Raw genomic sequence first — 25786 nt, 5'->3', positions numbered from 1 at the left:
TGACGTCTGATGAGACGGGCTATGGAGCATCTGGGCTAGTGCCCGTGACTTTAATAGCCTACTTACCACTCTCTCTAAATCGTGGTCTGAAAGCCTGGAAGACCTCGATGATCGGCTCCGATGGCTCCGTTCCGAAAGCAAAGGTGATGCTGGAGCCGAGTGAATAGATTCCAAAGAAGGAGATCTAGACCTCTTTTTGGACGGAGCCATCGGAGCCGAGGAACGTTCGGCTCCAGGCGGAGCCGACAACTTGTTGGCTCCGAGAGGAGACAAAGATATCTCAGCTCCAGCCGGAGCCGAGACATGCTTCGACGCTGGGGTGTCGGCTCCAGACGGAGCCGACACTGGTGCCCAAGCCAAGGTATCGGTGCCGATAGGCGCCGGCACAGAAGCTTCCAACAAGGAAGGATCGGCTCCGGACGGAGCCGATGTCGACTCCGGCGGAGTCGGAACCAAGACCACAGACTTGGACACCGAAGCCTGGGTCTTGGGTGGCTTAGAGGGCTTCCCGGAGCCGACTTTAGCCGGGGAGCTCTCTGGTTTAAGTAGACCCCTAAGGATCAACTTATTTCTACGTTCCTGCAGGACTCTCTGGCTGAAAGAATGACATATAGCACAGGAGTCCGCAGGTGTAGGGGTCCCAGGCAATAAATACAAGAAGTGTGACCGTCTGTCAGAGACATCTTCTGACAGCACGAGTCACACTTCTTGAAACCTGAGACCCTAGTATCTTTAGACATGTCTGACCTAAAACGCACACCCATACAACAATCAGACCAAAAAAGATACTAATAACTAAATTATTATTAAAAGTAAATAATTAGTTATTATTAACAGTGACACAACACACACACACCTAAGGGAAAAATCTGACAGGAACTGTGAGGGTGGGAAAGGCCTAAGGCCCGAAACTCAGAAACTATGGAAGAGTGAACTAAGGGGAATGGGTATGGAGCTAAGTGAAAGAGGATCACTAACTAAGTCTAAGTAACAAAATTTTAGGGTTTTGGGACCTAAAACCTGACAAATATCAATGAAAAAATCACTTACCAGGAGCTGGTAAAAAGGATGACCTCATTAGCGAAGCGGCAAACGAGATCTGGGTAATTACCGCCTTGCATCATGGGATATGGGGCTGCCTCGAGCTGGTAAAAGTGACTCTCGAGCTTAGCAAGTGCCGAGTCGGAGCCGAGGATCGGCTCCGAACCCATCCAGCAAGAATGAAGGCGAGATTGACAACTTAACATTAAAAAGTTAACTTACCTTATTGTAGGGGGCCAGGTCCTCCTTTACCCTAGCAGTTTAAATGTGAATGTTCCGTGACTGCACTATAGCGGAGGAATGGAAAATCTTCCGTTTTGCACTTACACGTATAGCGCGGAATGGGAGATTTCCCTTTCCTTCACTATAGTGCCATCTCAGAGTAAGTATATTTAAGTAGTGGGGGTGTGGGCCAAATCCAATTTGTAATGATTAATGAAGGTATGAGGCGTAGCCCAAGTTGCAGCTGCACAGATGTCATGTAAATATGCTCTGGCATGGAAGGCAGCATAATTTGCCACCGACCTTGTTGAATGAGCCTTCATGGTAGTAGGCAATGGAATATTACGTTGTGTATAAAAGAATGTCAGGCAGTCTTTCAACCACCTAGCTAATGTGACCTTAGCAACAGCAGATCCTAGTCTAGGTCCAGAATAGGCCAAAAATAACTGGTCAGATTTACGAGAGGACCTAGTCCTGTTTAAGGAAAAATGGATTTGCCTGTGAATATCTTGGGCATGTAGGCAATACTTTCCTCTGTTTCAATGATTGGGAAAGAAAACTGACAATTCAATGGTTTGATTAATGGACATTTCAGAGATCACTTTTGGCAGAAATGAAGGATTAGTTCTCAAAGACACTCTATCTCTATGAAAAATCAAGTATGGACTCTTGATGCATAAAGCTTAAAGCTCAGAGATACGTCTGGCAGAAATAATGGTGACCAAAAACAAGGTTTTCCATGACAAATATCTGAGGTCACAAGAAGCAGCTGGTTCGAAGGGTGGCATTGTCAGAGCTTGTAGAACTAATGACAGATCCCATGGTTGAATAGGTTCTCTAAAAGGTGGCTTCAGATGATTCACACCTTTTATGAAGGTCTTGCACAATTTGTGTGGCATAAGAGAGGAGTCTTGGACACCCTCATGGAAATTAGATAATGCAGCCAAATGAACTCTAATGGTAGAGGCCGATAGACCCGGTTGAAAAAGGTTGGCCAGATACTCTAGTATTATCAACACTGGTGCTGAGAAGGGATCTACTTGTTTTTCTTTCAGCCAACAGGTAAATCTTTTCCACTTGCTTAGATAAGTAATTCTAGTGGAAGACTTATGAGATGCGATGAGAATGTCACGTACTGGCAAAGAAAGATCATTCTGCCTGGCAATCAAGGGAATTGGAGTAGCCAAGCTGTGAGCTTCAGGCTGTCCAAGCTGGGATGAATCAGGTTCTGTGGATGTGAGATCAACTCCGGGGTTGGATGGAGAATCCATCTAGTAGGTGAGGCCAAAGGAAGGGGAACCAACTCTGACAAGGCCAATATGGTGCTATGAGGATCACCTTGCTCTTCAACCGACAAGCTTTCTTCAGAAACTGGGGAATGAGGGGAAAAGGTGGGAATGCATAAAGAAGACCAGAGGGCCAATCGTGGACTAAAGTGTCCCTGGGTGTCTGTCCCGGAAGGGGAATCAGGGCGAAGTAGTTGCTGCATTTGTAGTTGGTCGGGGTTGCAAAGAGGTCACAGCAAGGACAGCCCCAGCGGTGGAAGATCTCTGCCGCTATCAAGGGATTCAGGGACCACTCGTGAGGTTGGAGAACGCACCTGCTGAGTCTGTCTGCTATCACACTGGAACTCCCAGGAATGTGCGCTGCTAGAAGAAAACGGTTGGTAGCCATCGCCCATTGCCATATCCTCATGGCCTCTCAACAAAGGGGGTAAGATTTGGTTCCACCTTGTTGGCTGATGTACCAAACCACCGCCATGGTGTCTGATTGAATCGCAATCATCCCAGATGGCAGCAAGGGATGGAATGCTTGCAATGTCAGAAGCACTGCCCTCAGCTCTAGAACATTTATATGCAGTTGGGCCTCCAATTCGGACCAAGTGCCTTGGACTGTCTGTCACTGACATAGCCCTCCCCACCCTGTCAGGGAGGCGTCCGTGGTCACTATAGCATTGGGTTGCTGGAGGGAGAAGTGGCGAGACCATTGTGACAGATTGTGTGTCATCCACCAATTTAAATCCTGTTTGCACCCGTGGGTTACTCGAATCTTGGCTGAAAGAGGATGCTGAAAAGGATACCATTGGGTGAGCAGTAGCCATTGTAGAAGCCTCATATGAAACCTGGCCAGGGGGACAAAGGTGATGGAGGCTGCCATGGAACCCAACAGCTGTAGGACAGAGTGAGCTGTGGATTTCTCCCTTGAAAGGATTGGGATCAGTTGCTTTATACTTAGAATTCTGAGCTCTGGAATGGCAGCTCTGCAGTTCTTTGTATTTAAGATAACCCCTATGAATTTTGAATTTTGTGGACTGAGATGGGGTGAGATTGGATTTTTGCCAGTTTATAGTTATGCCCAGCCTTTGTGCAGCGAGGAAAGAATATACCAGGGCTTCTTCAAATAGATGTCTGGTTTGGGCGGAAATGAGCAAGTCGTCTAGGTATGGAAACACCTGGAATCCTTGTAGTCGCAAGTGAGCTGTGATGACTGCCATGCACTTTGTGAACACTCTGGGGGCTGTAGAGAGTCCGAAGGGCAGTACTCTGAATTGGTAGTGACTGGCTCCCGCACGGAAGTGCAGAAATCTTCTTGATGGCCTGCCCACTTTTATGTGGTAGTACTCATCTTGAAGATCTATCGAGCACATCCAATCGTCTTTTTCCAAAAGCGGGAGGATAGACCGTATTGTGACCATCCGAAATTTTTGTACTCTCACAAACTTGTTCAGTACACTGAGATCGAAAATTGGTCTCCAGTACCCAGTTTTCTTTGGCACCAAAAATAGTCTTGAGTAGAATCCGGATCCTATCTGGTCTGGAGGGACTATTTGGATGACTCTCTTTCTTAGCAGCTTTTCTATCTCTAGTGCTGCTTCTTCCCTTTGACTGGGTGGAACGTCGGGAAGGTTTTTTTGAAGGGACTGGACAAAGATCGAAGGGGGATATGATAACCTCTGGTTATAATCCTTTGTACCCAAGATTCGGTGGTGATGGTTAGCCAGACAGAAGGGTACAAGGCGAAATGACCCCCAACCACCTCCAGAGGAAAGGAGTTGGGCCACTCTTCAGGAGCGCTGGTAGGATTGGCCAGGGAAAGAGTCCCTGGAACCCTGGTTACGCGGACCCCCTCTGCCCCAAAAGGACCGTCTTCCCTCTGAGTTTCCCCCTCTGCCTCTAATGGAGAACTCAACCTGTGTGTCACGGAAAGGACCCTGAGGTTTCTTGAACCATATCTTCCCACTCTTTTGGTTTCAGGAGAAAGCACGTTGAGGGAAAGAATAACAGACACCTACGGCAGAAAGGGTCTTACAGTCCTGTTCACATCTGGCCAGTGTGCTTTTAACTTTGGGTCCAAACAATGAAGAGGCCTCAATGGGAGCGTTAAGAAAGGAAGCCTTAAAGGGTTCCGCAAAATTGTACAAGTGCATCCAGGCTTATCGTCTCAAGACCACAGCTGAACCCGCTGCTCTAGCTGCTCCTTCTGATGCGTGAGATATCAGTCGCATAGAGGAGTTAGATATTGATTCAATGGTGGTCAGCTGAGAGGCCATTTTGTCATGGACCTCATCAGACAAGGCACCGGCCAAGGTTTCAGAGAACTCGGAAATCAGATCCCTTTGAAGCCTGGTAAAGTGTGCCATATAATTCAGGGACCTGATAGTAAAGGTCGCTGATGCAAAGGTGCGCTTCCCTATCCTGTCCAGGGCACGGGACTCTTTGTTAGGCGGACGGACAGTCTGTCTTTCTTCTTCCTCCAGATCCTTCTTTGTTGCGGCCGCCACCACCAGAGCATCCACAGGAAGACCTTTAGACCAACGGGGATCTGTAGCTGGAGGGGACAAAATCTTATCTGGCCTCCAGGGAATAGCCTCAATGGTGTCAGGAGCCTTCCACTCACGCTGCACAATGAGCCAGACAAGTTCATCGGCAGGTGGAGTAACCCAGGAGGTAGGGGGCCGGGCGTGAAAAGCCTGCAGGAACACAGACTCTTCAGAGGTCGGATTAGAGGGCTGCCAGTCACCTCTCTGTTTAAGGATTTTGAGGATATCACCAAAGGATACCTCAGAGAGTGACCAAGGGGATCCTTCCCCCTCATCAAAGTCTGTGTCTTCAGTGAGGGACTCCTCTGTGGAGTCCATGTGCTTCCTCTTACACAAACTTTTCCGGTGGACTTCCTCAGAGGGAGAAGCTGGGGAAGATAGCGGAAAGGGGGTTTCCTGTGGGAATATGTCCTGAGGCCCTTGCACCCGGTGTCTGCTAGGTGCGACTTGTGAAAACAGTGTACCAGAGGAGGGCAGGGGATAGACAGCACAGTATCACCAGCAGAAGCCAGACCCTTCTCCATCAGTTGAAAGGCTGGTCCATCTGAAGAGGGGTGAGTGTCCAGGACAGGGGTCACCCCTCCCCTAAGTGGCTCAGCCTGCCGACTCGGACTCCCCAGATGGCTGTGGAACAGCAAATTAGGCCTGTCACAACTGTCATCCTGGGCTGTAGTAAACCTCTCTTGCCTTGAAGGCAACTGCGGTTCCTTAGTGAGATCCATAAAGGAAACCGCAGAGAGGGAAGACTGTGCTATATCAATGGACTTCAAAGGCAATGAAGGAGGAGAATAAGAAGGGGTCTTTGAGATGGGTGATCACCTCCCAAGGAAGGATAGGTCCTGGGGGGCGGGATACCTCTGGCCAAATGCACTTGATCCACAAGACGCAACACGTCGTGTTCAGAAAGGCTTCTAGTGGACCTCACGGAGACTGAGAGAGAAACAGGTCTGTCCACAGAAGTGGCAAGCTCGGTGCCCACCTCACCAGTCCGCATCGAGAACAACGTTGCCAATAGAGACTGGACTACAGGTGTATGCACCGAGGAAATCACTGGTGCTGAGGTCATGGTCTGCACTGACACAAGGTTCGGTGCCGAACTGGTTGCCGGTACCGGAGCTGGAACCGACAAAACTGGAGCCAGTAACTGAGGCGTCGGTTCTGAGTTACATGTCGGAGCCGACGTGGTCAAGGTCTGCGTCGACTGAACAGTCGGAGCAGATGTAGTAGTCGTAATAGTCTGAACCGAGGAGCCCCTCGGTGCCGATATAGTAAAGGCCACAGGAGAAGACGGAGCCGAGATCACTGATGGTGCCAAAGGCCTCCGTGCCGAAGGTCTAGACACCGAAAGCACTGGGGATGACTGAGTGAGCTCCGAAGCAGAAACTTTAGCCTTCTTAGGTCTTGGTTGGCGGGAGCCCCCAGCTGGGGACGAAGTCAAAGACTTGGCCTTAGTAGGATCATCCAAAATTTTCTTATGGGCTCTAGGAGGGGTTGAAGCCTCTGACCCAGAAATAGCCTCTGAAAAGGGAGAGTTGAGAAGTCCCTTCAGCAACAACTTATTTTTCCTTTCCAACAAGGTTCTGTTAGAAAATTTTTTACAAATAGCACAGGGCGGGTCAACAGATAAGTGGGACACACCCAAGCAATAAACGCACAAAGAGTGTGCATCTGATGTAGGTAATTTGTGTCCACAATCAGAACATCTTTTAAATCCCGGACTACCTTTCTTATCTGCCATGATAGAAAAAAGGGGACAGTAGAAAGGGTACCAGCAATGGTACAAAAGAATACCCGAAGGTATGATGAAGAAGGAAGAGATTACCAACAACGGCAAGGGAGAAATACCTTGCGGTAAAAGGTGCAGAGTAAAGAGAAGAAAACTCAAGAAAATATGGTTGCTAAATGCGATAGGGTAAGAGACAACAAAATAGAAACTTTTCTGTCAGAAAAAGTTATACATATGACTAGTCTGACAACAAATATCTATACTTAGCTCAAGAGAAGCAGCTTGACACGACTGAATGGCAATGCGGCAAACGAAATCTGGGGTAACAAGGAGAGGGGGATTATGGGTAAGAGTTTAGCTCGAGAGTTTGTAGCTGACATGAGTTTGGAAAATGGCCGGCTCGGTTCCGAGGTCAGAACCGATACCCATACGTAAGGAATGAACAAGGATTAACAATATCAGATGTAATTTTCTTTTAATATCATCTCAGAGATTTCAGTTCATCAGAAGCAACATAATGACTTATCACTCTTAGGAAGTGACAAATAGATCTGATCAACTTCTTCATAAGTAAAGAAATACATCTTTTCATTGACGGGAATATTCCAGTCTTTCAGAGATAATCTATTTCTTAGCAAAATCAGAGACAATTGCATGTCAAAAGCAAGTACTATAAGCAAGATGTTTTTTACTAAACTGTGAAGAAAAAAATGATAATATAACATAAAAGGTCTATAGCCAATAGTTTCAAAGAAAAGAGTACCGAGTCATATGTGATCACTATTTAAAAGGTTGCATATCTGTGGATGCTGAAGGACATTACAAAAGAATATCAGTACTTATAAATACATGACAGAAGAAAGCAAAGCAGTATAAAAGCTATTAACACTGGTGACAGTCTTTCTCAGAATAAGAACCTATCTTGACTTTAGCACCAGCCTAATTCAGAAACTATACTATGCCCTTCCTGGAAATATTACAGCAATGTGCTCACTTTCAAAGGTGTATATACATACCATTTCTATAAACAAGTTGCATATTTCTTGTAAAATCACAATGATCCTCTCTGGTCTGTTGTAATGACGTGAATTAATCCATACTAGGCATATGTTATGCATCATTACATCAATAATTTGCGGTAGCTAAAAATGAGGAACACAACAACAATTATCACGATTTCCTGTGAATCACAATAAATATAACCTGGAAAACTACAATGCAGTAAATATGCAGTACTACAGCTTTTCGTACCATGAAATGTAAACTATAAAGTAATACATGGAAATGAAAAAATGTATGCGCTTACCATAATTACAGCTCTTTGAGATCCATGTCTGTCTACTTCAGCCAACAGGACTAGTCAGCCTGCCATCTAAATTTTCCACAGGCTTCAATCCATCCCCTTTTCCTACAATGATCTGCATAGTCTCCCTTCTCCAGATAGTACCATTGTGTATGAACTTACCATAACAGTAGACATTTGAACAGATCACCATTGAAGTACTGATTACTAATGTGAAGTGCCCTGCCAAGGATACTGTGTTTTCTGTCAGCATACCAAAGCTTGGGCACCTTCTTCTTGCACTATACAGCTGACATATATCCCAAGTGTGAGACTGCAATGCAGTACATAAAAGGTGTATGGGCATGAAAATACTTAGGACTTTCTTGCTCTGGACAAGAAGAGAAATGAGGCAAAAGAGGAGAGGTAAAATAAGATATGACAACTAGAAGGGGGGAAATGTGTGAAAATTCCACAATGGACAGAAGAACTGGAGAAAGGAGGCTGGGTTCCAGTAATGCAAAAGTGATCCAGTCAGAAAGCTGCTGTTATGGTTAGTTCTAACACAACATTACTATGTCCTTTATAACGTCCTACTGGATCACTGCTGCAGTACTGATTATGAATGGGAAGATTCCTAAATCTTTTACAGAGAGAAGTGAGGGACGAGGGCTGAGTAACTGAACTGGAGTCCAAACTTCTTTAGAGGAATGCATGTAGCAAAACCATACCTGGACCTGGATCTGGAGAAGGCAACAGTAATGCATAGTAAATGTATGAACTGAAGTCCAAGTGACTGCCTGTAGAGTGGATCTTCCGTCTAGAGCTTAGAAAAAGGCACCAGAGGAAGCAACAGCTCTGGTAGAATGGGCTTTTATCTCACCTGGAAGATTTTTCCTGTGAAAAGAATATCAAAAGAAAATAGCTAGAGAAATCCATCTACACATTGTTTATTTAGTGATAGGATAATCTAGCTTTCTACCCTGAAATAAAATAAAAAGTTGATCAGGCATTCTAATAGCTTTAGTCTTGTCAAGATAAAATATTTGCTGCCTAGAAACATCAAACAAATGTAAAATCCTATTCCCTTATTTTGAGAGCAGAGGAAGAAGGTAGGCAGGTTATTCAACTGATTTAAAGATAATTTTTCAACAACCATAGGCATAAAAGAAAGGTTTGTTTTTATGGATACCCTATCTTTGTGAAAAATGAGAAAAGGAGGAGAGACCATAAGGGCATGCAGCTCTGCAACTGTCAGCTAAAGTAACAGCTATGAGTAAGATTCTCTCCCATGTACAAAGTTTTAGAAAAGAAAAGGAAGCAGGTTCAAAAAGGGAAACAAATCAGTTTTTCTAGAACATAATTCAGGTCTCCAGGAGGAGGAATAGATTTTCTTTGTGGCCTGTTATGCAGGATGCCTTTTAAAAACTGTCTGACCACAAAACTAGCAGAAAGAGGAGGCACAAAAGGTAGGCAGGTAGATATTACTGACAAATGTGCTTTAATGGAACAATATGCCAGCCTTGAACTGATCAGCTCACTCAGATATGAAAGAATGTTGGAAATAACCATTTGATAAGAGTCCTGTTTTTTTCTTCTGGCATCAAATAGAAAATCTCTTCAATTTGGAAATGTAAGATTTTCTTGACAAATGCTTCGTAGCCTCCTGCAATATCTGCAGCATATTCTCAGAGAAAATGTACCTACACGGAATTGAAATCAGATCATCCCCACGGTCAGGTTTGGGTTTTGTAAGTTTGGATGAATGGGAAAGCTCCTTTTGATCTCTGTGCAAGTTCGTCCTATAAGGTAACTTATGTCTGCCCTTAGTCAGATGGAAAACAAGGGAGAAAGAAGAGTTGTGTAAGTAAACTTACAGTATTTTAAGCCATTTGGGTCTTACCCCTTGTGACTGATGAACTTGCTAAGCTTTAGGGTACCTTCCACGTGCTTTGTCAGGAGTTTGGGAAGAGCTCCATATAAACATAGTTACAGCAACAATGTCTTCAGTGCTCTTTGTATAGAAACAGGAGAGACAAGAGCCCTGAAAACAAATCCAACAGTAGGTTATATGTGTGTGTGTATATATATATATATATATATATAAATGTATATATATATATATATATATATATATATATATATATATATATATATATATATGTATATATATATTAAGATACATACATCAAAAACCCTGGCAATACTAAAGGAAAAAGCAGGCAAAGTAAGGTGGCTGGAAGAAAGGCAGTTACTTCAACTCTAATCTATTAGATCATCTACTATTATGGTATGCTTATTTACAAAGTTGTACTATGTTCAGCATTTAGATCACTGTTGTAGTAGCCTAAGCAATTTGGGTCAATTACCATAGCCCAAAAATGATGAAGAGAGGAGGGAAAAATAAACTAAAAATCCAAGAACCCCTAAAGAACGGTCCTAGCAAAGCTTGTTTTGAACTTGGAAAAGGAATCCAATTCATAGTGCTTTATAAAAATATGTAAAATACTTCTAGAATCCACACCTTTCCAGAAATCCACAAAAGAAGCCAACACTCTTGTAGAATGGGCACTAACTTTGCCTAGCAGTTGCTTATAATGTAGAGTATAACAAAATTCAATAACATAAAGACAACCATCTGGAAATAGTTTGCTTTTTTAATCACCTTTATTGAATTATCATTTGTGACATAGACAAACTTACATTTATATAAAAGTAACCAAACCATATTAACAAGTTCACATTTACAAACATTATACATCACCTACATTATAACATAGCCTATAATCTAGGCAACATTACATAAATTATTCAATCCCTATCTTTTAGTTATGTACTCGCCATAACTTCAGATGTTTGGGATCCATCTCGCCTACATTCTGACTGATGGGGTTCGGAGCCGATCCCTCGGCTCCGACTCGGCACGCTTATGCTATAGAGCGAGGCCTCTAATTGGCTGAGCTATCTTTATCCCAGGATGCACCACCACTAATCCCCCAGATCTTGTTTGTCCGCATTCATGCACACATGCACAGCTTGTTTATATAACATTGTTAGATGTTTCAAGATGAAACAACAGGATTCGGACCTTCTGATATCCTCTGATCTCCAAGGAAGGGGGAAGGAGGGTGGGTTATTAGGAATGTAGGCGAGATGGATCCCAAACATCTGAAGTTATGGTGAGTACATAACTAAAAGATGTTATGTGATCCTATCTCGCCTGCATTCTGACTGATGGGACAGCGTCCCTAGCACCTAAATCCCGGGTGGCTGATTAAAAAACACTCCTGAGCACTGTGGAACCAAATGAAGCTCGTCCTCTAGATGCCACATCTAATTTGTAGTGAGAAATGAAGGTGTGCAGGGAAGACCATGTAGCCGCAGCACAAATGTCACCAATAGCAAGCTTAGAATGAAATGCTACCGAAGTAGCCATAGCCCTTGTAGAATGAGCCTTGACAGAGGTGGTAAGCTCTTTGTTAGAATAAATATAAGCTTGAGTAATACAATCCCTGATCGATTTGGCAATAGTGACCTTTGTGACAGCGTTGCCCAATTTGTTTTCTGCAAAGGATACAAACAACTGATCTGTTTTCCTTGATTGTTTGGTCCTATCTAAATAAAAACGTAACTGTCTGTGGACATCTAGTGTGTGGAAAATAAACTCCGCTTTATTGGAGTATTTTGGGAAAAAAACTGGAAGCTCTAACGATTGTTGCAAGCATAAAGTAGAACAAACTTTTGGAACAAAAGAAGGATTTGGTCTGAGGGACACCCTGTCTGTATGAAAAACCAAGTACGGGGGTTTCACTGACAAAGCTTGAACTTCTGAAACCCTTCTGGCTGAAGTAATCGCCACTAGAAAGACTGTCTTCCATGATAGAAACTTTAGATCACAGGTAGCTGCCGGTTCAAAGGGGAAAGAAGTCAGGGCACGCAACACTATATCGAGATCCCATGGAGGTGCAGGATGAGAAATCGGAGGTCTTAATAGAGCAGCACCTTTCAAGAAGGTCTTACACAATCTGTTGCTCATTAAAGGTGGGTCTATGGATTCATGAAAATTAGAAATTGCTGCCAATTGTACTTTGATGGTAGAAACTGAAGAGCCTTGATTGAAAAGAGAGGTCAGGAATTTGAGTACCTCTGCCACGGGAGTAGAAATGGGGTCCAGGCCCCGGAGTTGAGCCCAAATAGCAAACCTTTTCCATTTGCTAGAATACAGTTTCTTTGTAGCAGACTTGTGGGCTGAAGATAATATGTGCACAACATCTGGATCCAGTGCATGTCTCCTGACTATCGTCGGAAGAGGAGGAGCCAGGCCGTCAATTTTAAGGTGTGTAGGGACTGGTGTAGTAGTCCCAACTGATGAATCAGTAGGTCTGGGACCTGGTCCAGGAACCATGGACCTTCCAGAGCATGTTTCCGAAGATAGGGAAACCACACTTGACGAGGCCAGTAAGGAGCAATTAAGATCATCTTGCTCCCTAAGAGAGATGCCTTTTGAATCACCCTGGGGAGGAGAGGAACTGGAGGGAAGGCATAAAGCAGGCCGGTGGGCCAAGGATGGACTAATGCGTCCATGGAGCTCTTCCCCGGAGCCGAGGTTAGGGAGAAAAATTCTTTGCACTTCGCATTCAGAGGAGTCGCGAAGAGGTCGCAACACGGAACTCCCCATTCGCTGAAAATCTGCCTTGTAACTGTCATATTCAGAGACCATTCGTGAGGAGAGAGGATGGTTCTGCTCAACCTGTCGGCTATGACATTGGAATTGCCCGGTATGTGAGTAGCCACTAGGAAGCGTTTGGTCGAGACTGCCCATTCACAAACTCTCATCGCTTCTCTGCAAAGAGGATAGGATCTGGTCCCTCCCTGTTTGTTCAGGTACCAGACAACTGACATGTTGTCTGAGTGAACAGCAATTACGCCCTGAGGGAGATAATCGTGAAGGGCTTAAAGGGACAGGAGTACTGCCCTCATTTCTAGGATGTTGATGTGAAGAGGGGTCTCTTCCAGGTGCCATTTGCCTTGGACTGACCTGCCCAGGGAATGCCCCCCCCACCCCAACTGGGAGGCGTCCGTGGTCAAAGTGGCCGCCGGAGGAGGAAGAACAAAGGGTCGCCCCTGATCCAAATTGGAGGACACTAGCCACCAGCGAAGGTCCCGTTTGCAAGATTCTGTGATCCATATGAGATGATTGAGAGGGAGTTCCTGAAAGGACCACTGAGTTGAAAGAAGCCACTGGAGGATTCTCATGTAACCTTGCCAAGGGAACTAGCAGAACTGTGGCAGACATGGATCCCAAAAGTTGTAGGACCATTCTGGCTGGGGCTTTGGACCTGGGGAGTAAGGCTCGAACTTGATTTTGAATGGTTTGAATTCTGTCTGCAGGTAGATAGACCCGCATCTGGTTTGAGTCTATCTCTACCCCTATGAATCTTATTCTTTGAGATGGCCGCAACACAGACTTTGGCCAATTGAAGGTGATTCCAAGGGAATTGCCCAGTGATATTGTGGCTTGCAGGCTCCGTAGAAGTAGATGCTTGGAGGTGGCAGTTAGGAGCCAGTCGTCAAGGTACGGAAACACCTGGAATCCTAGACTTCTCAGGTGAGCAGTCACTACTGCCAAGCATTTGGTGAACACCCTGGGGGCTGTGGTGAGACCAAAGGGCAGCGCACGGAACTGAAAATGACTGCCTCCTAGGCTGAAGCGCAAATGTCTCCTGGACGTTTGATGTATTCTGATATGATAATACGCATCCTTGAGATCTATGGAGCACATCCAAACACCCTTCTCCAACAATGGGAGAATGGTTTGCAGAGTGACCATTCGGAACTTGGACTTCTTGACTGAACGGTTTAGGTTGCTTAGGTCCAAAATGGGCCTCAAGTCCCCGGTCTTTTTTGGCACCAAAAAGAATCTTGAGTAAGTCCCTAATCCGATCTTGTCTGCGGGGACCGGTTGGATGACTCCTTTTTGCAGCAGCTTTGAAATTTCTGAGGCTGCGATATCCCGTTGACTGGGTGGCAGGTCCGGGATTTTTTTGGACTGAGGAGGGGGGGGGGGGGCGAGAGAATGGGATGGAGTAACCTCCGGCGATAATTCGAAGCACCCATCGGTCCTGAGTGATCCCTTCCCAGGCCTTCAGGTGCTTCGAAAAACGACCCCCGACTGGCTCCGGAGCAGCACAGTCGGGCAATCCCTCAAGGACTATGAAAAGCTGAAGAGCCACGAAAGGACTCGCGGTCTCCAGTGTTGCGAGGGCCTCTGCCGCCTCTGGGACGGCGTCTTCCGGATGAATTTTCACCTCCTCTGCCTCTGGAGGGGGAACCTTCCTGCTGAGAGGGGTAAGACTTCTGAGATCTACGGAACCACATTTTCCCTCCTCTTTTAGCCTTGGGATAAGGCCGAAAGGGAGTGGAAAATCGTGCCCCTACGGCAGTCAGAGTCTTACCCTCCTGTTCACAGCGGGTAAGTGAGTCTTTTACCTTGGGTCCAAACAGGGAGGACCCATCAAAGGGGGCGTTGACAAATGAAGACTTAAAGGCCTCCGCGAAATGACACAGGCGGAGCCAGGCTTGTCTCCGTAGAGCAATGCCTGTACCCGCCGCTCTACTCGCTCCTTCGGCCGCATACGAAATGAGCCTCATGGACGAGTTCGAAATGGATGACATTGTAGCCAGCTGAGATCCAACCGTCTGGGCCAGCTCCTCAGGCAGGTTACCTAAGAGGGTATCGGATAGCTCCTTAATCAGATCCCTCTGAAATCTCGTAAAGTGCGTCAGGTAGTTCAAAGACCTCAGAGTAAAGGCCGCTGAACTAAGGGTGCTTACTGCATCGATCCATGCTCCTAGACTCCTTATTAGGAGGATGGACGGACGAAGCCTCTGCTACATCTTGCTGGGTAGCAGATGCCACCACCATAGCATCCACAGCCACACCTTTCGTAAGGAACTCTCTATCTGGGGGCGCCGAGAGAAATTTGTTTGGACGAGCGGGCACCGGTTCCACAGAGTCTGGGTGTTCCCACGCCCTTCGACAGATCAAATCCAAGAGCTCGTCGAAGGGCGGAGACACCCAGGAGGCAGAGGGCTGAGCCCCGAAGGCCTTCAGGAACACCGACTCATCAGCAGAGGGAGGTTTGGACTGCCAGCCGCCTCGTTGTTTTAGGGCTTCCAGGATGTCTGCAAAGGAGACATCATCCGAGGACGACTTGGGGGACCCCTCTGCATCATCGAGATCAGTGTCAGATGTCAAAGACTCGTCAGGGGAGTCAACGTGCTTCCTCTTGCACGTTCTCTTCCTGGGAGGTTCTTCCGAAGAGGCTTCAGAAGGACCTCCAGGAGGGGGAGAAACCCCAGCGGGGGTAACCTGAGGCCCAGGGGCTCCGCTGTCTATGGACAGGGGGACTGCCAACGATCCAGTCTCCAAATGTAGGGAAGGAGCTGGGGAAACTGTGGAGGTAGCCAAGGAAGATTTGGCTAAAGCACTCCTCATAGCCCTGAAGGCGGGACCACCAGAATCCTGGGAGGGTCCCCCCTCCGTGGCCACGACAGTGGACGGAACTCCCGCCGCCGACGCACCAAGAGGGAGACTTGGGACCGAAAGCATCAATCCCGAAGCCTCCCCCCCAGGGCCGGAGGAAGAAGTCCGTGCACTAAACTCCGACCCAAGAGCTGGAGTCGGAGCAAGGGTCGGGCCTGACCCTAACACCTCCACTGGTTCCACCAGCACCTGCTCCAACGGTGCCGAAGCTGTTGGAGGAGGAAGTACAGTAGGGGAGTGGACCATCGGCTCCGAAGCCAAATGGGCTGGAGCCGAAACCATCTTTTGGAACACCGGAGACTGGAAGAGTCGAAGGAGCACCCTGTCGATGTCCGAATCAGACATCTTGGATGATCTCGAGGATACTGATCGGGCCCGAACCGATTTCTCCATCGGCTCCGAAGGGCTCGGGGACCGGCTCCGAAATGAGTCAACAATTATCGGCTCCGAGGAAACCTTCAAGGAAATTTCCCTCGGTGCCGATAAGGACTTCGGCTCCGAGGGGGAAGAGTCTGAGCCGATGACCCTTATCGGCTCCAATATCAGTGGAGCCGATGAGGGTGACCCGCCTCTCGATGCTCCAGACCTCGGCTCCGAAACCAGAGGGGTCGAGGCTGGAGGCATCGAGGCAGACCGTTCCGACCTCGGCTCCGAAGTCTGTGGAGCCAATGGAGAAGTCTGCTTAGTTTTCTTAGCAGTCGGTTCCGAATGACTGGTCGGAGCCGACGCTTTCCTCTTTTTAGAAGGAGACGGAGAGGAAGATAAAGCCTCCTCGAAGGAAGGCTTGATTAATCCTTTGAGGATTAATTTGTTTTTCCTCTCCTGGAGGACTCTGGAGGAAAACGCATGGCATACACTGCATGATTCTTGCAGATGTTTAGCACCAAGACAATAGACGCACGAGGAGTGGTCGTCCGTTATGGACATTTTGAAGCCACACCTCGTGCACTTTTTAAACCCGGAGGGTTTATGCTCTTTAGACATACTAAGGCTACAAAAACAGATAAGCACAGTAAACACTAAAGGGTTTGACACACAGGAACACAATTATGTACACCACTGACTTAGTGTAAATATTTAAAACTAAAGAACTTTTTTTTTTTTTTTTTTTACACAAGATTGTCAGAAAGAGAAAGGAAAAAAGGAGGGTCAAGACCCTCTAACTTAAACGGGTACTTGACCCACACACAACCACTAAAGAAGTAGTAACCACAGGGGAAGGCCCCTCTAACTTAAACGGAACCTTCTCTGACAGGAAAAAAACACGAAAATTTTACCAAACCTTATGAAAAACACTCGTACACAAAGAATAGCCGTTAAAACAGCTTTTGGGTTTAAATGAAGTAAATACTGACAGGAAAAAAGCCTAATATATAGTACTTAGCCCAGCCAATGTTGAGACCACGTCCAAGCTCTGTAAGCGGCAAACGAGATCTGGGGGATTAGTGGTGGTGCATCCTGGGATAAAGATAGCTCAGCCAATTAGAGGTCTCGCTCTATAGCATAAGCGTGCCGAGTCGGAGCCGAGGGATCGGCTCCAAACCCCATCAGTCAGAATGTAGGCGAGATAGGACCACATAACATCTTCTGTTAAACTTCATTACTGCTAGAAAACATTTTTCTGCTTGTATTGTTCCTACAATTTCCTCTTTTTCTATGTAATTTACTTCTACCTTTTCTAAATATCCCAACTCCTATTCTTTTATCTTTCTTACAGTATTCACTACATTAAGTATAGTTGGTCTAGATTCTGATTTCCATTTTCTTAGTAATTTATTTATTTATTTTGGCAGCCACCAGATCCTGTATCCCAGCTAAAAAAAATAAATAATTTCCTTAGTTACACTCATTTGCTCACCCAGCATTCTTTGCAGAGTATTCTGTAGGGGAATTTTTAAAGTTTGTCAACTCATTACACTTCCAAAAAAAGAAGTTATGTCTTACCATAACGTTCCATCTGTACTGTTGATCCTCGTTCAGTCATACACATGGGTATTGGTTCCGAGCTCGGAACTGAGCCGGCCATTTTCCAAGCTTGCGTCAGCTTCAAACTCTTGAGCTAAACTTTTACTCACAATCCCCCTCTCTGTTACCTCAGACTGAGTTTGCAAGTCAAAGAAGGTAGAGGCTACCTCTGGTCAAATAACCTAAGAGAACCGGATGGTGAGATCCACTAGAAACCACAGGAGGGGGAAGGAGGGAGGGTCGTAATGACTGAACGAGGATCAACAATACAGATGAAACGTTATGGTAAGACATAACTTCTTTATCTGATATTGTTAATCCTCGTTCATTCCTTACGCATGGGACAGAGTCCCCAGCTACCTCTATTCCTGGGAGGCTCTCATGGAAGGACATTCCTGAGCACCACAGAACCGAAAAATGCTCTTCTCCTGGAGGCCAAACCCAATTTGTAATGATTGATGAAGGTATGAGGCGTAGCCCAAGTTGCAGCTGCACAGATGTCATGTAAAGAAGCTCTGGCATGGAAGGCAGCAGAAGTTGCCACTGAACTTGTTGAATGTGCTTTCATGGTAGTAGGCAACGAGATATTACGTTGTGTATAAATGAAGGTCACACAGTCCTTCAACCATCTAGCTAATGTGACCTTAGCAACAGCAGATCCTACTCTAGGACCAGAAAAGGCCAAAAATAACTGGTCAAATTTATGAAAGGGTTTAGTCCTGTTTAAGTAAAAATGGATTTGCCTGTGGATATCCAGGGTATGTAGGCAATACTCTCCTCTGTTTGAATGAGTGGGAAAGAAAAAAAGAAGTTATGTACTCACCATAACGTTCCACGTACTTCATTTGTCGGCAACCTGTGGGTATCGGATCCGACCTTGGATCTGAGCCGGCAGCTTTACTAGCTAAAAGATCCGAGCTCCTAGCTCCTCCCCTTTACCCATAACCCCCGCTACATGCTGCCTTTCCTCAGATCAAGTTTGCTTAATCCAACAACTAATACCCTTGACAGAGGACCAAATAAAGCCTAAACTCATGAAATAATCACAATCATGATCAGGAATCACGATAATGGTTAGGGGGCATGGAGGGGGGGGGGGTCGGTTGCAGACAAATGAAGTACCTACTCAGATGGAACGTTATGGTGAGTACATAACTTCTTTATCTGAAGTAGTTACTTCATTTGCTCTGCAACCTGTGGGACAGAGTCCCCAGCTACCTAAAACCTTAGGCGGCTTTTAAGGAAGGATATTCCGAAGCACCGCGGAGCCAAAGGAAGCCCTACTCCTGGATATCATATCCAATTTATAATGAGAAATGAATGTATGGGAAGAGGACCAAGTAGCTGCTGAACATATGTCGTCCAGAGGAACCCTGGACCAGAAGGCTGCTGGTGTGGCTATGGATCGGGTTGAGTGGGCATGGACTCCGATAGGAGCAGGTTTACCTGAGGATACATACGCATGAATGATGCACTGTGAAATCCAATTTGCTAAGGTAACTTTGGTAATAGCTCTACCCATAGCAGATTTGGCAAAGGACACAAACAACTGATCAGCCTTGCGAGTATCCTTCGTCCTGTGCAAGTAAAAACATAGTTGTCTATGTAGATCCAACTTGTGTAATTTGTATTCCCCTTTGTTCTGAAAGTTGGGAAAGAACACTGGTAAATTAATCGACTTTTTAATATTTGACTCTGAAGCCACCTTTGGTAAAAAGGAAGGGTTAGTCCTGAGAGACACTCTAGCCATATGAAAAATCAGATAAGGGGGTTTCATGCAAAGGGCTTGAAGTTCCGAAACTCTCCTGGCTGAAGTAATAGCAACTAGAAAGGCTGTTTTCCATGATAACAGCTTTAATGGAACTGAGGCGGCAGGCTCAAAAGGTGGGCTCGTCAATGCTTGTAAAACCAGAGTTAAGTCCCATAGTGGGACCGCAGTTTTAACTGGGGGTTTCAATAGAGAAATGCCTTTCAAGAAGGTTTTGCATATCTTCGCAGAAGCTAAAGATCCCAGTCCATCTCCCACATGAAAATGGGAAATGGCTGCCAATTGTACTTTAACTGTAGATGCACTAGCTCCTTGATGGAAAATGTGTGACAGAAAATCAAGAACCGTCGGAATAGGGACAGTAAAGGGATCTAAGCCCTTGTCCTTATCCCAGATAGAAAAACGCTCCCATTTACTGCTGTAAATTTTTCTGGTAGCAGGCTTGTGAGCCGCTACCAGAATGGCCTTCACTGGTGATGAGATGCCGGGAGTCCTTGCCATCAGTGGAACTGGATCAACCAAGCTGCGAGCTTGAGGTTTACCAGGTTCTGAAGTTGCAATCCCGCAGGATGCAAAATCAGATCCGGAATGGGATCTAAGATCCATGCAGGAACTACACTGTGAGACCGCAGATATGGGAACCAGATCTGGCGAGGCCAGAATGGGGCTATGAGGATAATTCTGCTCCCCAACCGACGTGCTTTCTGAATGAACTCCGTCATAAGGAAGGGGGGATAAGCATAGAGGAGACCGGGTGGCCAAGCATGAACCAGAGCTTCTCTGGGGCTCTCCCCTGGTGGTGGAAGTATCGCGAAAAACTCGCAGCACTTTGTGTTTGACGGAGAAGCGAAAAGATTGCAGCAAGGTAGACCGCATTTGAGGAAGATCTGTTTTGCAACTGATGGTTTGAGAGACCACTCGTATGGTGTGAGGATCACACGACTCAGTTTGTCCGCCAGAATGTTGGACCGACCCGGAATCTGCGTTGCTACCAGAAAGCGGTTGGTGGATATCGCCCACTCCCAAACTCTCATAGCCTCTCGACAAAGGGGATAAGATCTGGTTCCTCCCTGTTTGCTTATGTACTAGACTACTGCCATGTTGTCTGCAATAGTCCCTAGATGAAGAAGGCCGTGGAGAGGTTGCAACGCCAGAAGCACCACCCTCATCTCTAGGACATTGATATGCAAAGCGGTCTCTAAGGGGGTCCACGTGCCTTAGACAGTTCTGCCCGAACAATGCCCCCCCCACCCGAGGCGAGAAGCATGTGTGGTCAACGTGGCTTGGGGCGGGGGCATTACAAAGGGTCTCCCTTCTCGCAGCTCCCATGAACGAAGCCACCAGAGGAGGGAGTCCCTGCAAGCCCTGCTCAGGGGAATAGGGGTGTTCAACGGATGTAGCAACAGAGACCATTGGATTTGAGGGGTCCATTGCAGAATCCTCATTCGTAGATGTGCATGTAGACAAAGACTGATTGCCGCCGCCATAGACCCTAGTGCCCTCAGGACTAACCCTGCTGAAGGAGCCGGGTTCTGAAGGAGGGCTAATACCTGACAAGACAAACTATTCACCCTGTCCGGAGTTACTAGGGCCTGAGAGAGGCGAGTGTCCAATTTGGCCCCTATAAATTCCAGAACCTGCACAGGATGAAGAAAGGACTTTTGAAGGTTTACCGAAATGCCCAAACTCTGGGAAAGAGTTAGAGCATAATCCCTGGCAACACACAGTTGATGCCTGCTGGAGGCGGTGAGGAGCCAGTCGTCCAGGTATGGAAAGACCTGAATGCCCTGGAGTCTCAGGTGGGCTGCAGCCACTGCCATGACTTTGGTGAACACCCTGGGGGCTGAGGTGAGGCTGAACGGAAGAACCCTGAATTGATAATGACTGGCTCCCAGCCGGAAGCGGAGAAACCTCCTGGATCATCTGTCCATCAAAATGTGGTAGTACGCATCCTTGAGGTCTATGGAGCACATCCAGTCATTCTCCCGAAGGAGGGGGAGAATTGATTGAAGAGTGGTAGAAATAGTTACAATCTCATTAATATCATTAATACACATTGGAACATACTCAAATCTCACCCTCTTTTGGAAGGATATTTAGGTGAACGGTGCTACTTTTCATACAGGAAGGGCAAAACACTTGGTTCCCATTTTTCTCATTATAAAAAGAGTGGCATGGGGGATGAGTCTTGTACTCAGAGAACATTAACAGGGGACAAACTAGTTGGTACATACCCCTGTGGGCATTGCAGTTTCTGTGGTTATATATTCAAAACCAAAAGTTTTACGAGTAAAAATACTGGTCATCTGTATGACATCAAATTTTTCGGAAACTGCAGCTCAGACTGGATTATTTATCTAGCCACCTGTACCTGCCAGGCTTTTTATGTTGGTCAGACATCCAGACAATTTCGCATCAGGATATCAGAACATTTGGGGGATATTAGAAATTGCAGGATTACAAATGCACTATACAGACACACCATTAAGCATCCCACTGCTAAATTCTCATTCTGCATTATTGATAACATTATTGGAAACCGGGCATTTAAAACAGGATGGCATGACATTTTAAACAACAAGGAGAAAAGATGGATAGTCAAACTTGGTGGGCTTTTCTCACCGGGACTCTATGACAAAATGTGATGTATTGTTCCAACACTTTATTTATTTCAGCACAATCATTGATGGTCTAATCATGTGGTATTCTCATTATAATCAAAATGTGATTTACTGTTATATTTTTTAACTCTTTATTTGTATTGCAGCTCAATCATTGATGGTCTAATTATGTGGTTTTGTCATCAGGATCTTATGACATAATGTGAGCTACAGATTTATTGTGTTAATCCATTTTCTCTATTTTTTATATTTTATACAGCAATTTTTTTCCCCAATACTAAGGAAATATTTTGTTGTTCACTTATAATGAACTATGACTTTTTGGTACACACTATGGTAGACTAGTCTTTTTGCATGTTTTGCAACTAATTATTTTTCATTTTATTAATAATTTTTCTTTTCTTACAAGAAGTGATGTCATTCCTTCCTTGAAAGGTATAAATGGAGCATTCCCACTCTATGATTGTAACTGCTGAGGAAAGCTAAATAGCTGAAACCGGTCTACTTTCAGTGCAATAAACTACTTTTGGATCCATTCGTGGTGCTGGCTCATTTTCTTTATTTTGGTCACATAGGCTTGGTTGCTGGGCACCAGTCGTACTTGCTAGCTTGATGTTCACTGAATACCCCTCATTGGTAAGATCAGACCATAAACAAATTTTACTGGACATCCATATTCCGTCCCCACCCCCAGCCAAGGAAACCACGGTAAAGAACTTCTCAAAAGCAAACTTCACACTTCTCAAAACTGAGGTGGAATCCTTCAAAGCCCCTAGGCCAGTGGAAAACACGGCCCAAAATGCAGAGTCCTTTACAAAAGCATTCTATGGACACCTACAGGAATGCATGGAGCATGCTATCCCAAATAAAACCAAGACTCACTCCTCCAAAGGCAGGAGACCTGTCTGGTGGACCCCGGCCATAAATAAGCTAAACAACAGAAGGAGACAGCTACTACATGATAGAGCAAAATCCCAAAAAGGGAAGGCGTCTCTGATCAGTACTAGCAAGAAACTACGATCCCTCATAAAATCATCTAAGGCCAGCTTCGAAAGAAAAATTGCACAAGACACTAAAGATAATCACAAGGCCTTCTTTGGTTATGTCAGAAACCTGGGAGGCAACTCCCAGATATGCTCTGAGTTAGTGCAAAATGACAAACAATACACTGAACTCACAGACATTGCCAACATCCTGGCATAAAGGTTTAGTGCAAACCACCCCCCCCCTTCTCCCCCAAAAGAGCAAATGTCTATCCCAACAGAGTGTAGCCTTCCTGAGATCACAGATGCACAGGTGAGAGCTGCCCACTCCAAAGCAAAAAACACAGCAACAATGGGACCAGACGGTGTCCCGGGCTGCGTCTTATACGAGTTCCAAGAAGAACTAAACCCTCATATAAAGTCACTGTTCAATCTCAGCCTTACTATAGAATATGTACCCAAGGAATGGCGTACAGCAACAGTGGTCCCACTCCACAAAGGTGGTGCCACAGCAGACCCCGGAAACTATCGCCCTATAAGCCTGGTCTGCAAAGTTATGGAGCGTATCATCATGGAAATCATAAACAAAGACACTGGGAACCTCCAGACACTGGATCCTACCCAATTCGGCTTTGTTAAGGGCAGATCTTGCCTCTTGAACCTGGTTGACTTCTTTGAAACAGTTACCAAAGCCATAGATGAAGGGAAGGTAGTCCATACAGCCTACCTAGACCTCGCAAAAGCCTTCAACACAATACCCCACTCGAGCATCATAAATAAGCTCACCAGCTTAAATATCAACCCCTTTGTCACAAGATGGGTTGCAAACTGTCTCACGGATAGAACCCACATGGTCAGAATAGCAGGTGCCATGTCAGAGTCTAAACCAGTTACAAGTGGTGTCCCACAAGGCTCAGTCCTGGGACCTCTCTTGTTCGGTATATATTTCTCCGAGGTAGAGGCTAACATGGGTGGACTATGGCTGACCAAGTTTGCAGATGACTGCAAACTGGGTGCCACAATCGACTCTCCGGCTGACACAAGCATCCTCCAAAAGGGTCTCACAGAGACGGATAACTGGTGCCAGAGCCATGGCCTAAAGCTAAATGCCAAAAAGTGCATAGTCATCCCCTTTGGGAAAAACAAAGTGCCCACAAATTACCACATAGGTGGTAATCCATTAAGTATGGAAGAAGTAATTAGGGACTTAGGGACCCAAGTAGATAGCAATCTCTCCTTTGACAATCACGTTACCAAAGTGGTTAGAAAGACCTTCTATATAGCCCACCTTATCATGAAAGGGTTCACATCTAGATCGAGAGGTCATTGTGCCCCTCTACTCATCACTTATCAGGCCCATAATTGAATACAATGCCCCATTTGGAATGTACCTTACCCGACACCTGCAGCAACTGGAAATACCCCAAAAGTACCTCACCAAGAGAATCAAGGGGCTCAAACAGATGCCCTATGCAGTTTGGCTAAAGAAACTCCAGCTCTACTCAGTTGCGTACCGCCTACTCAGAGGCGATCTGTGTCTGATGTATAAAGCCATGTCCAACCCAGAATTAATGGACATGCTTCACCTCAGGAAATCCAAATCCCTTAGAGCTACACGCTCCAGGGACTTGAACCTCAGCACAGAAATAAATAGGACATGCTAGAGGGACAGTTTCATATCCCAGAGGCTCCCCTCACTCTGGAACAAAATCCCAATCCATGTTAGGCAGAGCCCCTCACTGACCCTCTTCAAGAGAAATCTTGATGAGTGGATGGGAGATCGTAAGTTTACCCCTGGGATCTCTTCTGTGTCCCTGCTTGACAGAGGTACAGTAAACTAACCTTAAAAGGGCTACATTTAAGGCTACAGAGGCACAGTCAACTAATCTAAAAGGGTGGCGAAAGCCAAACACACTCTGGCTAGGCTTATAAATGCCCTGGGGCAGATAGCCTAGTATCAACCTATGAACCTATGGTAGAGGGGAGGTGGGAGAAGAGTTGAACCAGACAAAAAGAAAACAACATAGATCTATCATGATGGTAAGTACATAACTTACATATCAGATTTTGTCTTTTTTTTGTCTGAGTCAACATGTGGGATAGATTCCCAAGCTACCTGACAGGGACTTGGGTCGTTTAAGGAAGGACATTTCTGAATATGGCAGAGCTGAAAGATGTGTGAATCCTGGATTGCACATCTAACTTGTAGTGAGATACAAAGGTACAAGCTGAGCACCAACTTGCTGCAGTGCATATGTCGTTAATTGGCACTCACCTTGCAAATGCCACTGAGGTTACCATTGTTCTGGTAGATTGTAAGGACATACCTTGTGAATTCTAGACGTAGACAAATGACATGCAATCTGATAACCATCTTGAGTGAGTTACCTTAGACATTAATTGTCACAGCTTTTTACTGGAGAAGGATATGAACAGTTGAACCAATTTTCTGACAGTCTTAGTAAGACAGAGGTAAAATCTGAATTGTCTAAAGTGTGTAAATTATGTTCTCCTTTACTGGTAAAACTGGGGAAGAAAACTGACAAATCAATCTGTTGGTTCAAGTTAGACTCAGAAGCTACTTTACGAAGGAAGGAAGGAAGGAAGGGTTCATTCTCACTAATACTCTGTTTTTATGGAAGAAGAGGAATGGAGCCTCGCAGAAGAGTACTTGTAGTTCTGACACCCATTTATCAGAACTGATGGCAACCAGAAAAAAATACTCTTACATGAAAGAAACTTCATACTGACGGACACTGCTGGTTCAAAACATTTTTGAGTCAGAGACTGAAGTAAAATGTTGACATCCCAA

At 45.6% G+C, this 25786-nt stretch overlaps 1 protein-coding gene across 1 annotated transcript in view; it reads right to left on the bottom strand.

Annotated features, from left to right (window-relative positions):
• The window catches only part of LOC122800226 (dynein axonemal heavy chain 17-like), a 17083451-nt gene that overhangs the window by 15141007 nt on the left and 1916658 nt on the right, over window positions 1-25786 (bottom strand). The window contains exon 7 of the mRNA XM_044069720.1: window positions 7826-7951. Coding sequence (XP_043925655.1) covers window positions 7826-7951 — 126 coding nt within the window. The remainder of the gene's footprint in view (window positions 1-7825; window positions 7952-25786) is intronic.

The sequence above is a fragment of the Protopterus annectens genome, chromosome 4.part0, assembly GCF_019279795.1.
Source record: "Protopterus annectens isolate FY-2018-M chromosome 4.part0, PAN1.0, whole genome shotgun sequence".
Lineage (NCBI taxonomy): Eukaryota > Metazoa > Chordata > Ceratodontiformes > Protopteridae > Protopterus > Protopterus annectens.
This window is presented reverse-complemented; position numbering and strand designations above follow the sequence as displayed.